At 46.3% G+C, this 16,366-nt stretch overlaps 1 protein-coding gene across 3 annotated transcripts in view; it reads right to left on the bottom strand.

The window, feature by feature from the left end:
* Window positions 1-16,366, bottom strand: part of GOLGA4 (golgin A4) — an 853,888-nt gene that overhangs the window by 641,669 nt on the left and 195,853 nt on the right. For all 3 annotated transcript variants that reach the window (XM_086964776.1, XM_086964774.1, XM_086964775.1), the window contains one exon: window positions 2,790-3,104. In XM_086964776.1, coding sequence (XP_086820902.1) covers window positions 2,790-3,104 — 315 coding nt within the window. The remainder of the gene's footprint in view (window positions 1-2,789; window positions 3,105-16,366) is intronic.

The raw sequence follows: 16,366 nt of genomic DNA, 5'->3' as shown, positions 1-16,366 counted from the left end.
CAACCAAGTCCTGGAGATAGTATGACTGTTAAGTCTGTTTTCAAGCAAAAATCATTTACCTTGTGATAGAAAGCTGAAAGTTGGTACATACATTAGTCTTTGTAATTACAATCATATAAAAGCAAGAACCCAAGTGGTTCTTGCATTGACATCATATTGTCTAATCAAAATCAAAATCCAAGAAGGCTGACAAATATCAAAAAATCATTTTAAATCTTCCAATTTGCGTCAAATTTGGCACAAAAGTTCATGTGTACATGTGCATGCCCATGTTGGACCTAGGCTGTGACATCATAAAATGCAACCAAAATGCTTTGCTGTGAGGGGCCTAAACTTCCCTTCAAGGCAGAGCAAGGCACTACGCCTGAGTGACCTTTCTACAATTGCTCTGTACTTTATACAGAACTCTTTGATGAGGACCTCTATGAGGAGGTCATACTAGACTCCCACTTCACAGAGAACTCACTCTAGGATGCCACCAACACCTCTCTTGCATTTAAAATAAATAATACAACTGAACAGTAATAATATTTATTTCCTGATAAATGTTTGTGTTCTTAATAGCAGAATGCATCTGAAAAGTCTTCCCTTTACAATATACAAAAAGACAATCATCCCTCCCGTTTTCCATGGCTTCCTGAGCAGTTAATATTGTCGCCACCTGACAGAAGTAAGAAAAATATAGTTCTAATTGAATTGTTTCCCTGTTTAAAAAAACCCTCAATGAGTTGATATGCAGAGTTAATGATCTGGGGGATACACCAATGGCAGACACTGTACTACTTGCGCTGACACTGCCACCAAGTAGAAATAAGTCAGACAGCTTGCATAATTATTTGGATTCACGCCATGCAGTTCCAAATGCACATGGGCCTGCAAGGTTTGGAGATCGTAGGGAGAACAGAGAAACCCACTCACACTTCTCAGATGGCAAGTATCCATGAAGAGATCGAAGAATTGGAATGACTACAGACAAGTTCAGAGTGTCCTAGGACGAGAACATATTGGGATAAGCGGGCCCACCAGGATCATTTGACAACCTTGAGACAGCTTTTAAATCTGCAATACCTTAGGTAGAAAAGGAAAAAGAAGAAATCCAAGAACAAACTTTTTGTCACAACAAGATGGAATTCGAATGTGCAACAGTCAACATTATGGATAACTCCCTGAAAAGAGGTTGAAGGAGAAACGGATCCAAAAGATTACACACATGTACAGATTTATTTTCTACTGCTTTACCTGAATGCTGTACATGCTCTATGATGCCAAATATCAGGTTCTTCCCATCGCTGGCAACAGCGCAGGAGAATAAAATGGGTGAGGACAGGAGAAGAAGCAGGTAGAGGTTTGGAGGGACAATCTGAACATCTGACTCAACACACAAAGGATCCAAGGGGTGAGGAGTTATCAGACCCTAAGCTTTGATGTGGCGAGAAAGAGGAAACCAGGTGACTGTGTAAGTATTTTATCTAGGTTATGGAGTGAAAAAAAGTGCACAAATCTGCTATTCAAGACAACCAACAAGACATGATATTTTCCACAGTCAAAGTATTTTAATAGAATGTTTAGGGTGAACCAGTATAAACCAAACTACTTCTAAATAGGAGGAGATTATAGGTCAGAAATGTAGGTGCCCCAAACATCCACTCTGGTATTTCCCAGATGTTTTGACTGTTTTGTCTTCTCGGACCTTACATTCATCCTAGTAAATGAATACTTGCTAACTGATGGTCTGTAACAGCCACACTCAATCAGATTCTACAGCAAATATTCACAAAATGTATTTGCTTACGATGGGTATTAAATATGAGGGACTTTGCATATTCTTCAGTGATACACCCAAATTAGGAGTTGCTGCCACCCTTGTAAACCATTCAAGTGCATTGTAATTCGTTCATCAAACTGTCCATAATTGATCCACATGTTTCAAAAATTACTCTTAAATCCCTGTACCGCCGTCAGAATGAAAAGAACATTTCAATGGAACTGATGAGAATAATTTGGGGAAGGATTAAGAGGAAAAGTACTCATCAAAAGATGAAGCCTAAGTGCCATATACATGAACACATTTTCCTATAGACACAGAATAGGCAAAACCCTTAGATGCATCTAACCCTAAGTCTGTAAATCAAAGGTGCTTCACCTGAATAGGGACTACTAAGATGAACACTTCTAAGTAAAGAGATGGTCATCACAACTATGCCACTGTATTATGGGTGTGTTTGGTGCAGGAGGACTACAAATACAGTATATGGCAAGGTTGAAGTTCAAGATAAATCATACTTTAACTTCTAATGAACCAAGCCATGTGATACTGCTGAATGACAGCAGATGCATCGCTTGTTTGAGAGTCCAGCTCTCGAGAACTATGCAAGTTTACGTGTACACTGATATTATATGTTATCCTCTTAAGCGCTGCTGACGGCCAACGGTCGTCACGAGCGCTACCTCCCCAGTGCTGCGCACGACCATTGGACGTCCATTCAGCACTAGTTCCAATGGACAGCGCAGCACTGTGGAGGGATATTTGCGAAGCAGCCAAGGTGTTATATAAGCGAATACACCAAAACACACACAATTTACAAAATGACCCTGCAATTTTCATGGAAACTGTTATTTTGTGATTGTTATTGAAAAACAATGTTCCATAAGAGCACAAAGCAAAATCACATCAAGTGGCATGCCTCTGTATAATAAACGTTTTAAAATGCAAGGTAACTTTATGATAACATGCAGTTTGATTATTTGTTTTTTAATTCTTTCCCGATGGTCAAAAGATATGTTCCTACCTCTGAATATTTTCCCCTGTAGTTGCCCAAGCTGCGTTCCATCCTTCGCAGCCGATGAAAGAGTTGCTCCTTACTAAGACCTTCCAGGTTTGATGAGGTCTCTTCCGCCTCACTTTCAATGTCAGATGGAGGATCAAATGTCGTAACTGGGCTATCACTGTCGATTCGATTTAATGAGTCCCTTGAACCGCTTCGTACCAAAGATTCTTTGGAGGGAGAACGGAAAAGGGTTTCCTTGACTGGACTTCGAAACAGTGACTCCATGGAAGGAACCCGAAGCTGGAGTTTTTGTGTAAAAGATTGTTGGTCATTTCTCTAAAAAAAAAATTAATTGAATTAACTCTTTTTAATAAGCTGATATTTTTAATGAAGACAGGCCAGTAGTTGTAAAAGCAGAGAAATATTCTAGCCACAAAGGATACACTCATATTCTATTGCATGCATGTCTGAAATATATTTGCAGCAAGTCAAGTTATTGAAATTAAATCATCAAATATACAATGTTTGAACTTTAAAACATAATCAAAACATACTTTAATTCTACATTAACTTTTTAGAAGAAAATGAACGTTATTAGATATTAACTACTAAACAAACTTTTAAATCGGTGATTTTGAGCAGCTTTACACACAGGTAGCGACATAAAACATTTAGGGAACTTGGAATTCTATGTCAGGACCGGAGGCCAGTATTATGCTTCTATCTTCCTTTACTTTCATTCAAAACTGTCAAACAGCAGCAATTTTTAAAAACTTTTCTTGAACTACATTTCCCATGAACATAAGGGAAACAAAGAACAGTTTGTCAGTCCTTCTCTCATGTTCACAACACAGAACACAACTGTAGGAGTCTGGCTTAGTATATGGTGCTCACTTGTGTAAGTGGAGCACCCTACACTAATCCAGATAACCCATATGGTGATTTTAGTGGTCTTAAGACAACCTTAGAAAGCTCTCTAGTTCAGTTCAGTTCATAAATCTTAATTCGAACTCCAAATATTCATAAAAGCACACACATAATTTACACAGTTATTATAAAATCCACTTAAGAAATTATTAGATCATAAAAAACAAACAGATTTTACAAATTGATATACGGAGATGACTCAGACGTTAAGCAGCAATTGATAGGATTCCCCCAAAGTGATTGGTCTATGTTTTTTAAAAAAGGGGGTTAAAAACCATTTTACATATTTTAGATAAAATTTACATGCGAAAAAGAAGTGCAAATCAGTTTGTGTGCTCACCCCGTCACTAGAGCATCTAATAGTATCAGAGATTGGCCGATAGCCCAGAGCAAAATTTAACAAGAATCGTACGGTCCCGGCCCTCAGTCGGAACAGAAGACTTCTTTCCCAACTTGACATTGGCAGAGTTAGATATAGTGACAAAGGATATCTATATAATTCCCTGCCCATGTAAGTAAGGACTGTGGTCTTCTTAGATTCTTCCCTTACTCTGTCTGTGTTATAAAGGGAGTAAAGTGCTTTCTTCAAGTCATAATTGTGTACCGAGTTAACTTTACTTGGATCAATGAAGATGCCACCTTTTTCAATGCTACACAGGCTTTTATAAACTCCCGAGAGCCAGGGAATCTCCATTCCTTATTCGCATTTTAGACAATCGGTTATAATGCCTTGAGTCAGGGTGGCTGATTTGTTCCTCCAGATAGAATGCCAAAATAACGCAGGTCGGGCACTGATAAAATCGGATATAAAATGTAGATTTAATTCCTTGTGGCAAATATATTGCGAGGTGGAGATCGGCGCTCACAGCAACTTTCTACAAAACCGATTTTCTTCCCGCTGGATACACTGGTTCTTCGCCAAACCCCATACCTCAGCCCCGTAAGTAGCTACGGGAACACATTGTAATTTAAAAATCTTTGCAATTGCCTCAATGGCGCCTGTTTTCTTAGGTCGGGGAATGCTCTCTAAGTGGTAGCTGTGGAGAGCAGCCTTCAGGCTTAGTGCGGAAGTTGTGTGAAGCAGCTTGTTTTACCAGTATTAATCATATAGTGTAGCTTAAGTGAAAAAGAACTATAGAGTGTAGTTATAAAAATATGTATTTATTATAAACACTCATTAACACATTGCAATATCTCATCCTCGGAGATATAATCACAATACACACAATACTTCAGTAACAGAACACGTATGTAGCACAAATACACAGTAGTCTTCAGGGGGTCATCAAACCATGTACTAATAAAGTGGAATGCGACCCGACCTAAGTCGAGACTTGACTTAGAAAATTTAGAAGAGCCAGGGACCCAAGGAACCACGCACAAGTTTCTACTTGTGTAACAATATATCTGTAAGAGACATTAGTTAGTGATCAATTTGTTACCTTAGAATATCCCCAGGCGTCAGACTGGATCCGGAAAGTTTTTAGTCAGCAGTACTCCTGCGCGTCGGTTGGTGGCGTAGTGCGGCCCCTCGTCCGTCGCTGGCATCGTTAGCGCCAAGATGACGTCATGGAGACTACTTAGGTGCCACCCATGAAGACAGACGTCAGTTCTTTACATTACTTTCCGCGCCAGGAACGCAAAGCCATGCAAGAAACGGACCACTGGTGCCATGAAACTAGGGTCCTGAAAGGGATTACCTTACCCCTAGAAATCAGTTCGCAGAACAGGAAAGATGGGTGGGGCGGTAAGGTATCTATCACTAACTAATGTCTCTTACAGATATATTGTTACACAAGTAGTAACTTGTGCATCTGAAAGAGACACATTAGTGATAGATTCCTTACCTTAGAATAGATACCCCAGCAATACCAACCCCGAGGTGGGTCTGCGAACAGGATTACACCAGAAAGTCATGGAGAACAGTGACTGTCGAGACAGTAATGCTTGGTGAGCGTGTGCAGCGAGGCCCACGTAGCTGCCTGACAAATGTCCTGCAATGGAATGCTGCGTCCCAAGGCAATAGTGGCTGCTATTGCCCTAGTAGAATGAGCATGCAGCCCCCCAGGAGGCTCCTTCTTGGCCAACGAGTAACATGCTTTGATGCACAAGACGACCCACAGAGATGGTTCGTTTGTGCACGGCCCAACCTTTTTTGGTGCCCACGTAGCCAACAAAGAGATGGACATCCATCCGGAGCTGGTATGTGCGCTTCGGATAGAACGAGAGCGCACGTTTTGAGTCCAGACGGTGAAGCCTCTCTTCCTCTTTTGAAGATGCGGAAAGAAGGTGGGCAAAGGGATGGTCTGCCCAATGTGGAAGGGAGTGACAACCATTGGCAAGAAAGAAGGACGGGTCCTTAAAACCATCTTGTCCGGATGAACAGAAAGAAAAGAGGGTTGAGAAGAAAGAGCCTGGAGCTTACTCACTCTTCTGGCAGAGGTGATGGCTACCAGGAAAGCCGTCTTTAGGGTGAGAAGTCGTAAAGGACAGGTATGAAGGGGCTCAAAGGGAGCGCACATCAGATAAGTCAAGACAAGATTCAAGTCCCATTGAGGCATTATGAAGGGCACGGGAGGAAACGTGTGCCTAATGCCTTTCAGGGGACTTAAAAAGAGAAGGCTGATCTGGAAGCCGTAGAAAGATCAGATAAGTCAAGACAAGATTCAAGTCCCATTGAGGCATTATGAAGGGCACGGGAGGAAACGTGTGCCTAATGCCTTTCAGGGGACTTAAAAAGAGAAGGCTGATCTGGAAGCCGTAGAAAGATGGCCGAAGTTGGCCCAGCAGAGCACTGCTGGGCCAACAATAGAAGAAACAGAAGAACCTCAGAAAGAGGGGCAGAAAGGGGATCCTCAGCCTTTGCTGTGCACCATGCCACAAAATTGTTCCACCTGCAGGTGTATACCGTCTTAGTGGAGAGGCACCTGGCTGCCAGAATAACATCACAGACTTTGGGAGGAAGATCTAAAGCTGTAATGCAAATGCTACTTACCAGTATGCATCTGTTCTTGGCATGTAGGGCTGCTGACATTCATATCTGTGCATAGATCGCCGCCTAGTGTTGGGTCCGGATGATTGCACATTGTTGTCCTGGAAGAGTCTTCGAAGTATCACGAGATAGGTGGCTCCTCCCCTGGACTACAGTGCGCATGGGCATCGACTCCATCCCCAGATTGTTTTTAGCCATTGTGGCCGAGATGGAGTGAACATAGTGAATGATGACCATGCCATGAAATGATATGTAAACACTGCAGCTGCTACAGGCGCCGGGGAGGAGGGTGGGCGATATGAATGTCAGCAGCCCTACATGCCAAGAACAGATGCATACTGGTAAGTAGCATTTGCAGTTCGAGGCATGTGGGCTGCTGAATTCATATCTGTGCATAGAATACATAGCAGTCCCTCCATTAGCGGCGGCTGCCCGTGCCAGCTGCAGCAGTTTGGAAAAGTGTCTTGAGAACAGCCTGCCCTACAGCTGCCTGCTGTTTAGAGTGCACGTCTACACAGTAATGTTTAGTAAATGTATGTGTGGTAGACCATGTGGCTGCTCTACATATGTCCTCTAAGGGAATGTTTCCAAGGAAGGCCATAGAGGCCCCCAACTTTCTGGTGGAGTGGGCTCTTGGTGGAATTGTAAGAGTGCGTTTTGCCTTTGCATAGCAGATTTGAATACATTTTACGTTCCACCTAGCAATACCAGCCTTGGAAATAGCGTTACCTTTGTGATGTGGCGCAAAGGCAACGAAAAGCTGTTTAGTCTTTCTAAAATCCTTGGTCCTATCAATGTAATACATTAGGGCCCTTTTAACGTCAAGGGTATGGAGCATCCGCTCCGTCAGCGACTCAGGATTTTGAAAGAACACCGGCAACTCAATTGTTTGGTTTATGTGGAACTGAGACACAACCTTGGGTAGAAATTTAGGGTTAGTGCGGAGCACTACCCTGTTAGCATGAACCTGGAAGAAAGGCTCTTGGATTGTGAGGGCCTGCAGCTCACTAACCCTCCGTAGCGATGTAATTGCTACTAAGAAAGCCACTTTCCAAGTCAAGAACTGAAGTTCGCAAGAATGTAGTGGCTCAAAGGGAGGACCCATCAGTCTTGTAAGAACCACATTGAGGTTCCATTCTGGAGCTGGTGGAGTCCGTGGTGGAATGACCCTTTTGAGTCCTTCCAGAAAAGCTTTGATAGCAGGCACTTTGAAAAGTGAAAGGTGCTGTCTATTCTGGAGGTATGCGGCCATCGCAGACAGGTGAATGCGAATGGAAGTATATGCCAAATTACACTGGTACAGATGGAACAGGTAACAGATGATGTTCTGAATGGAAGCATGTAGTGGATTAATGTTGTGGTTTGCGCAATAAATGACAAACCGCTTCCATTTAGCCGCATAACATGCTCTAGTAGTGGGCTTTCTTGCCTCCCGAATGATGTCCATGCAATTGGGAGGAAGGTTAAGGTAGCCAAACTCTAGGACCTCAGGAGCCAGATCGCCAGGTTGAGCTGTTGCGGATCTGGGTGCTGAATGTCGCCATGGCTCTGCGTCAGAAGGCTGGGTGTGAGATGAAGCCTTTGATGCTGTACCACGGAAAGTTCCAGAAACGTGGTGTACCATGGTTGGCGAGCCCACGTTGGAGCAACTAGGATGAGAGTCATCGAGTGCTGCCTGAGCTTGCGTGCCACCAGCGGTATCAGGGGTGCTGGGGGAAAAGCGTACGCAAATCTGCCTGACCAGTTCATCCATATCGCATTGCCCTGCGAATGCGGGTGTGGGAACCTGGCGGCGAAGCTTTGGCATTTTGCGTTCTCCCTTGTGGCGAACAGGTCTATCTCTGGATGACCCCATCTTTGGAAGTACGGCTGGAGTACTGATGGATGTATCTCCCACTCGTGCATTTGGTGGCTGTGCCTGCTGAGCAGGTCCGCCATCTGATTGTCCTTGCCTGGGAGGTGTTCTGCCATGAGGAAGATGTTCCTCTGAATGGCCCACTTCCACATGCTCTGAGCCAGATGAGACAGCTGCGGAGAGTGTGTACCCCCCTGTTTCTGAATGTAGTACATGGCCCTCATGTTGTCCGTCAGGATCAACACGACCTTGTTGCACAGATGTACTTTGAATGCCTTTAAGGCCATGAAGATCGCCATCAGTTCTAGTACATTGATGTGCATCTTCTTCTGCTGTAGTGTCCATAGTCCCTGCACTGTGTATTGGAGTACATGCGCTCCCCATCCCTGGAGAGAAGCGTCCATTGTTAGGATGATCTGCGGCACAGGCTCTTGAAACGGTCGGCCCTTGCAAAGGTTTTGTGGATTCCACCAATGCAGAGAGTTGTATGCCCGACCGCTCACCAACACTAGGTCTTTCAACTGCCCGTGAGCCTGAGTCCACTGACGTGCTAAGCACTCCTGAAGCGGACGCATATGTAGTCTCGCGTGTGGGACTATGGAGATGCAGGAGGCCATCATGCCTATCAACTGCATGAACACTCTTGCTGGAAGAGAGTGTTGAGGTCTGAATCTTTGGATCAGCGACTGAATGCTGTCGACTCTCACTGAATTCGGCTGCGCAGTGGCCGCCAGAGTGTTTATGGTCGCACCCAGATACTGCCGTATGTGGGCGGGCTGGAGATGGGATTTTGGGTAATTCAGTGAGAACCCCAGATCGTGCAGAAGATGAATGGTGTGGGGCACGTGGTCGGCGCACTGCTGGGCCGACTTTGCTTGAATGAGCCAGTCGTCCAGATAGGGGTAGACGTGGATGTTCTGACGTCTCAGATGCGCCGCCACCGTTGCTAGGCACTTTGTGAAGACCCTGGGCGCTGTGGTGACCCCAAAAGGCAGAACCTTGAACTGGTAGTGCTGGTTTTGAATGGTGAACCTTAGGTACTTTCTGTGTGAAGGATGCAGGGGAATGTGAAAGTACTCATCTTTGAGGTCCAGAGTCGCCAGGAAGTCCCCTTGCTGAAGCAGTGGGAGAACCTGCTGCAGCGTGAGCATATGGAAATGTTCTGACAGAATGTAAAAGTTGAGAGGTCTGAGGTCTAGGATGGGCCTGAGGGATCCGTCCTTCTTTGGAATCAGAAAGTACAGAGAGTAAACTTCTGTACCCCTTTCCTGCAGGGGAACGAGCTCTATTGCTCCTTTTTGCAGCATGACGTTGACTTCCTGCTGCAACAAGTGCAAGTGCTCGCCGGACATAGGACGGCTTTTTGGGGGTATGCTGGGTGAGGGGCAGATGCACCCGCAGAGTCCAAATTCTTTTTAAGTGGGATCTGGAAATGTTCTAAAGCTGGCTCAGGGGTGATCCTCCGTTTAAGGAGAGAGAGCTTGCCTGTGCTGGCGTCGAAGATCACCTCTCAACGCTCCTCCTCTGCCAGTGGTTGGTGGCGCGGGCTTGGAACCACCAACGATGCCTTTTTGGCGTCGAAGATAACTTCAAGGGCATTCCGGCCCCAGGTTTCGCAGTGAAAGCCTTCGGCGCCGTCTTTGGCGGCAACGTGAAGAGAATCGGCGTCTGCGCCTTCGCCGGTTTCTGTAGAGGCTTGGGCGGCACAGTGTCCTTCAGCTCGACCGCCGCGGCCCCCTCCCGAATACGCTGAAGGGACTCCGTGACCTTCTTGGTGAACGAGGCGGAGGGACGGACCGGCTCGAGAGAGTCTTCCGAAGCCGGGTTTGGGTCGGCAACCAAGGACGCAGTCTTCGGAGCCGACGCAGCTCCCCCCTTTGCCTTGTCGAGTGGATGCGGTGCAGTTAGAGACTTGGGGTCGTCCTGCCGCTTCTTCGGGGCCTTCTTATGGTCGTCGACCTTCTTGGTGTCGATGCGACTCTTCAGAGCGTCGACCAACTTCGGCACCGACGCAGCCGCGTCGGCCGTTTTCGCCTTCGGCTTCGACACCGTAGTCTTCGGATCGACCATTTTGGCGTGGCTCTTGAGCTCGACGGCCATCTTGGATTTATTCGGCACCGAGGCCTCCGAAGTCTTTGACCCGACCAGTGCGACTTGCGCTTTCGGTTTCGATACGGGTGGCGTCGACACCGATGGTTTCACTTTCGGTTTCTGCACCGGGAGTGGTGCCGTACCAATGTCCGTGGCCGGGCCGGAAGGCGGAGCCGTGGGACGGGAATCAAGGCTTTGGGTAAGGCCCGAAGGCGATCCCTCGGCCTGGGCCTTAGAATGTGAGCTGGCCCCGAGTCAGTGTGAGGAAGCTCCTCCTCCGAGCTATCCTCTACGGTGGCAATGGCCCCGTCGTCGTCCCCTACCTCCTCGACGACTTCCTCAAACTCCTCGTCTTCCGCGTCGTAGTCCTCCTCGACCTCCGACGCCGGGTTAGAGTCTGAGATATTCTGGATGGTGTCGTCGTCTTTATCCTCCTCGAAGATGTTCGCTGGAGGGGGTGCCAAACTCTGGGCCTGCAGTCTTGCGGCCCGGCGGAGCTTGAGAGTCTTCTTCGACCGGAACTTGGAGCAGGCCATACACTTGGCCTCGTCGTGGTCCGGTGACAAGCACTTATTGCACACTGGGTGCACGTCGATATGTGGGTATTTTGAGGCACACACCGGGCACCTCTTAAATGGACTTCGTTCCATGATGAAGTAGTCTGGAGCGTCGTGTAGGCCCGTCCGTGCCGAAAGCACGCGGAAGGGTAGTAATGGTTCGGAGCCGATGAACAAACGAACCCGAACGATAGACAATACCGACGCGAGTCCTAAAGACCTTTTGGTCTCAAGTAAAGAAAGTTAAACAATTATCGATTCCGACAGAGGGAACCGAAACACATCCGAACCCAATGGCGGAAAAAAACAATCTGGGGATGGAGTCGATGCCCATGCGCACTGTAGTCCAGGGGAGGAGCCACCTATCTCGTGATAATGTGCAATCATCCGGACCCAACACTAGGCGGCGATCTATGCACAGATATGAATTCAGCAGCCCACATGCCTCGAACACTGTCGCCTCTCAATCTCCAAGCATGGAGGTGGAGGCTGGACAGGTTCAGGTGAAGGACCGTCCCCTGCTGCTGCGATAGAAGATCCTCTCAAAGAGGCAGTCGGATCGGGAGATCAATCACAATGCTGAGTAGCTCGGGATACCAGTATCTTCGTGCCCAATCCGGAGCCACAAGGATGACTTGGGCCGGGTCGCACTGAATCTTCTTCGGCACTCTGGGTAGAAGTGGTATAAGCAGAAAGGTGTACAACAGACCGCAGCTCCACTCGTGACAAAAAGCGTTCCTGAGCGAGTGCTGCCTTGGAAATTCCAACACGCAGATTGTTATTGAAAAACAATGTTCCATAAGAGCACAAAGCAAAATCACATCAAGTGGCATGCCTCTGTATAATAAACAGGACTCAGCATCATCCTGCAACATAAATCATATCATGCACAGTATCGCCTTAGGCATGAAATATATCCTGTGCCAACCTCATAAGCCTAAACATATTAGACCATAACCTCCTAAGCATCACTCACATTAGGAAATAATCTCACTAGCATAAACCACAGAAGAGGATAACTCAAACATAAATACAGTATGTAAAACCTCATACTCCTAAAACCACATTTAGAGGCATAAAACAGGGTGCGTAAATCATATAACATAAATCACATTTCCTAGCACCACATCAATCACATTAGGGCCTGGTGCTCTACAAACCCAACAGTCCCCCTGGCGAACTGGCCTTTTCAAAGGGGCTCAAAATGCCCTATGTCCAAAGTGTCAGGGCGGCTGCCAATGCAGCAGAATCCATGTGCGCAATTGCGCAGACCTAAACGTTGCAGCTGACACTAAGTGCTGCAGAGCTGTGGAAGTATGGGGCTTAAAGGCGAGCATTCAGTGGCACAGCTCCTCAGCTGCAGCGGCCCACAAGCGATAGCGATGATTTTCATAGTACGGCAAATGCGGGCATTCAGCGGCGCAGTTCCTCAGCTGCAGCAGCCCACAATAGCGGTAGCCATGATTCTCGTAGGACGGCAAATGCGGGCATTTAGCGGCCACAGCTCCCCAGCTGCAGCGGCCCACAATAGCGATAATTCTCGTAGGACCGCAAATGCGGGCACTAAGCGGCCACAGCTCCCCAGCTGCAGCGGCCCACATTAGCGATAATGAGGACTTTGGTAACACAGGCAAATGCGGGCTCTCAGTGGCAACAGCTTCAGCTGCAGTGGCCCAAATAGCGATAATGAGGACTTTGGTAACAAAGGCAAATGCAGGCTCTCAGCGGCAACAGCTCCTCAGCTGCGGCGGCCCACAATAGCGATAACGATGACTTTGGTAACACAGGCAAATGCGGGCTCTCAGCGGCAACAGCTACTCAGCTGCGGCAGCCCACAACAGCAATAACGATGACTTTCAGCCCGCGTTCCCCGCAGTAGAACCAGAGGCTCTGGAATTCTCAACAGAGGCCTCACCTGCGAGGAGAATTCCCCTCAAATAGGAATCCAGACAGCTTATGGGTGAAGTCTGATGTCCCTGAGACTTCAGCAGGAGACAAGCTCAAATCAGGCCCTTGGGTAGTTGATTCAGCAAGATGGATAAAAGTTTCAAAGTCCTTTCCCTTTAGTTACACAGACAAAGGTTCTTCTTGGCATCCAGAAGTAACATGTTCTGCCTCCCGGAAAGAATTAAAATATAGCGCTCACAGGGCGCAGGGAACCATTGCTCCAAGAGCAAAAGTCGTCAGCAATCAAGGGGGCATCGCAGGGCTCAGGGAGGCAAGCTCTTATGGCAATTCCTCCTGGGCCCCAGCAGCAGCATGCCCCAGCAGGATCAGGAACAGCACATCATCCTAGAAGAGCACCATGGAACTAACAATGAAATTGGGTCACAGCCCCTTTACTTATACCACCAACAGACTTTGTTCTCAAAAGTCACAAGTCACTGAACCCAGCCAGAACCGTTTCGGTGTGGTCCTGGAGCACTTTGTTTACAAGGCTGCATCCTGCCTTTGAAGATGAGGGGGTCTGCCATCAGACCCACAGTGGGAGGAGGATCCATCATTCACCTTGCCAGGCAAAGCCCTGCTCAGATAAAAGGGTCACCACTCCCCATACTCCAACTGCAGATCTCTCTATTCAACCCACATCTGGCTCAGCCACAGGGCCGCCCAGCTGCCTAAAATCACTAGCACAACACAGAGAAAAAGGCTGGGAGAAATGCAAAAAGTGTAGGGGTGAACCTGCAAAAAGGGCCAAGTCCAACAAGGCAACCCAAAGTTATCCTAGAGGAGAGGTAGGCCTCAACAGTAGTAAAAACGAATTTAGGAGTTTTCCACTACCAGGATACGTAAACATTAAAAGTACATGTCCAGCTTTTTTTCAAATACAATGCACCCAATTATATTGGCAGTTTAGGGCCCACCCTAGGGGTGACTTCCACATATTAAAAAGTGAGTTTTAGGTTTGGTAAAAGCTGAAAGTGTGCTGTGACTTTAGTACAATAGTCTATAGGAAAAAAGATCTTTACTTTTATAAACAGATGTCTAGAAGGAAGGAAAGATGCAGAATATGAGAGGCAGTAAGGAAGCCATAACTTCAAACCAAGTAAAGGAAAATAACCATTCAGTCTCAAGAAGGTAGCCAAAGACAGACATGAATCCTATGCCTTTGCACAATATGTCCATCAACTGCTATGCTAATCATTTGTTCCTTTCATTAAGAATACATCTGCTGTTACAGTTCCCATGGGTAAAGTTTAAGTAAATATGTTACTATGAGATGTCAGCCGAGTGGGCCACACAAAACATAACAAATTATTATGTAGGGGTCCAGCCTGACACTGCGTGACATAGCATTTCTTCTACGGGCTCCTCAGGTCGACACATTTTTCAAAACACTGAGTTATTGGAGGAGAGCTGTAACCTTTCAGAAAATTGAAGTTGGAAATGATGGAGAGGCAGATGAACCTGATGGCAAAACCGATTTGGGCAGCACATCGAATGAGGCAGTGCAAAGTTTCCCTGGTCTAGAAGGCAGGTCCAACATGATAATGGCCTGACAGGTGGCTCCTGAAGTCCTGCTCTACTCTTGAGAGGGAGGCACAGGGGACTTCTGGCACTAGACAAAAGGACAGACATGGAGGAGCTTTTTTCTCTGACCACAGTTCTACAGTGAACCAGCACAGAAGGTGAAGTGCTACCCCCCCCAGCCTGCTAGGGGTTGAGCAGAGATCAGGGGGATACATGCATGGCGATGTGCATCCTTGCCTAGACGTGCATCCTTGCCTAGGCTTACTGCCCGACTTGATCGCAGTGTGACAGTGGAGCATTACACTATAGGTATCTAAGATGACTGAGAAGTAACAAAGAAGACTTTTCACCTTCAGGCAAAGGGGAGGTAGCTTGCAGTAGTTAAAGACTTGGAAAGTGGCAACTTAGAGACTCTAATAAGGAGCATAGAGATTATGACTACCTTTGAGAACACTGAAATGAAGCTGGACCATACTGAGAAATAGATTAGTACCACCGGGAACTATTTGAATAAAATGGAGACTAGAATGATCAGAAGAGGCCTTAAATGGTGTCAAGGTTGAGTTTGGAAAAACAGATACAAAGCAAGGGAGGTTACAGTTCCACTATGTATAGGGGGTTGAAGAGTTGCTGGGGATTCATAAGGGTGATTCAGTAAACCATCTCAATGTAGGAAACCTGGATAGAAACGTTGGAAAAACATAAGGAGAGCTGCAAATATTAGGAGTCTGCATATTTCGCCTCTGCTGAAAGAGGAATACCTTACAAAATTGCTAGACTGTTATTTTTGTAGATAAACGGACTCCTGATCCAGTTGGTTTGACAGTGGTAATGAACGAACATTGTTTGCCTTTCCAAGCTTCTGATTCCGCTGCTTTCAGATCTATTATTGCACAGCCTGGGAGAAACTGGTGGTATTAACTTATTCCTCCTTAAGTGACAGCCAAAATGGATTGCTGAATTAATCACTCTTCGTTTCATTCTACACCAGAGTCATGCTTATGCGGAAACTTTTTTGTACTTCAAGCAAACATTCCTTATTATTGGGGGGAGTGTTTGGTCCACGTGCTCTCCCAAATCCCTCCTACAATTTCATCTTTGTTTTATTTGTTTTGTGTGCATGCATGTACTGAGTGTGGAGTGACTGTTAGTATGTACAGGTGTCCAGTTGGGAGAGTGGTCATGTTCATGTATGAAGTACGAGTGTTTAGGTTCATTCAATTCAGTGTGTCAGAGTCTATGCCTGAGAAAGCTATCAGTTTTGGGACTATGATGACACAAATAGGAGGCGGGAACCTGGTGCAGCCTAAGGGGTTCTACCATCAGGTATGGGTCCAGAAGTAAAAGAGAGTTTCCTGTAGATTCAAGAAAGTAACATATGTACAAAATTCCAAGCCTCTCCTGAATCTGCACCATTTCTACAATCTACAAAGGGGCTGAAATTGGAAAGAAGCCGAAAGAACTTGCATCTTATTACAAACTCTTGCAATATTGTAAGCGGTCGACAGAGGGCAGGTTACCACAGTTAGTGTGGCCCTAACTTAAAATGCATGAGGGTGGTTTCTTCCTCAGTTTAGGTTCACAGCTGGATATTGAGCCATCAAGTTCCTAATCAAGTGCTCACAGAAATGTTTGGTGGGTCCCTGTGGGATACAGATGATTATTCCCCTCACACCAGACAGCAAATACCCTGCATGGATCCTCC

This window comes from Lissotriton vulgaris, chromosome 4_1 (assembly GCF_964263255.1).
Source record: "Lissotriton vulgaris chromosome 4_1, aLisVul1.2, whole genome shotgun sequence".
Lineage (NCBI taxonomy): Eukaryota > Metazoa > Chordata > Amphibia > Caudata > Salamandridae > Lissotriton > Lissotriton vulgaris.
This window is presented reverse-complemented; position numbering and strand designations above follow the sequence as displayed.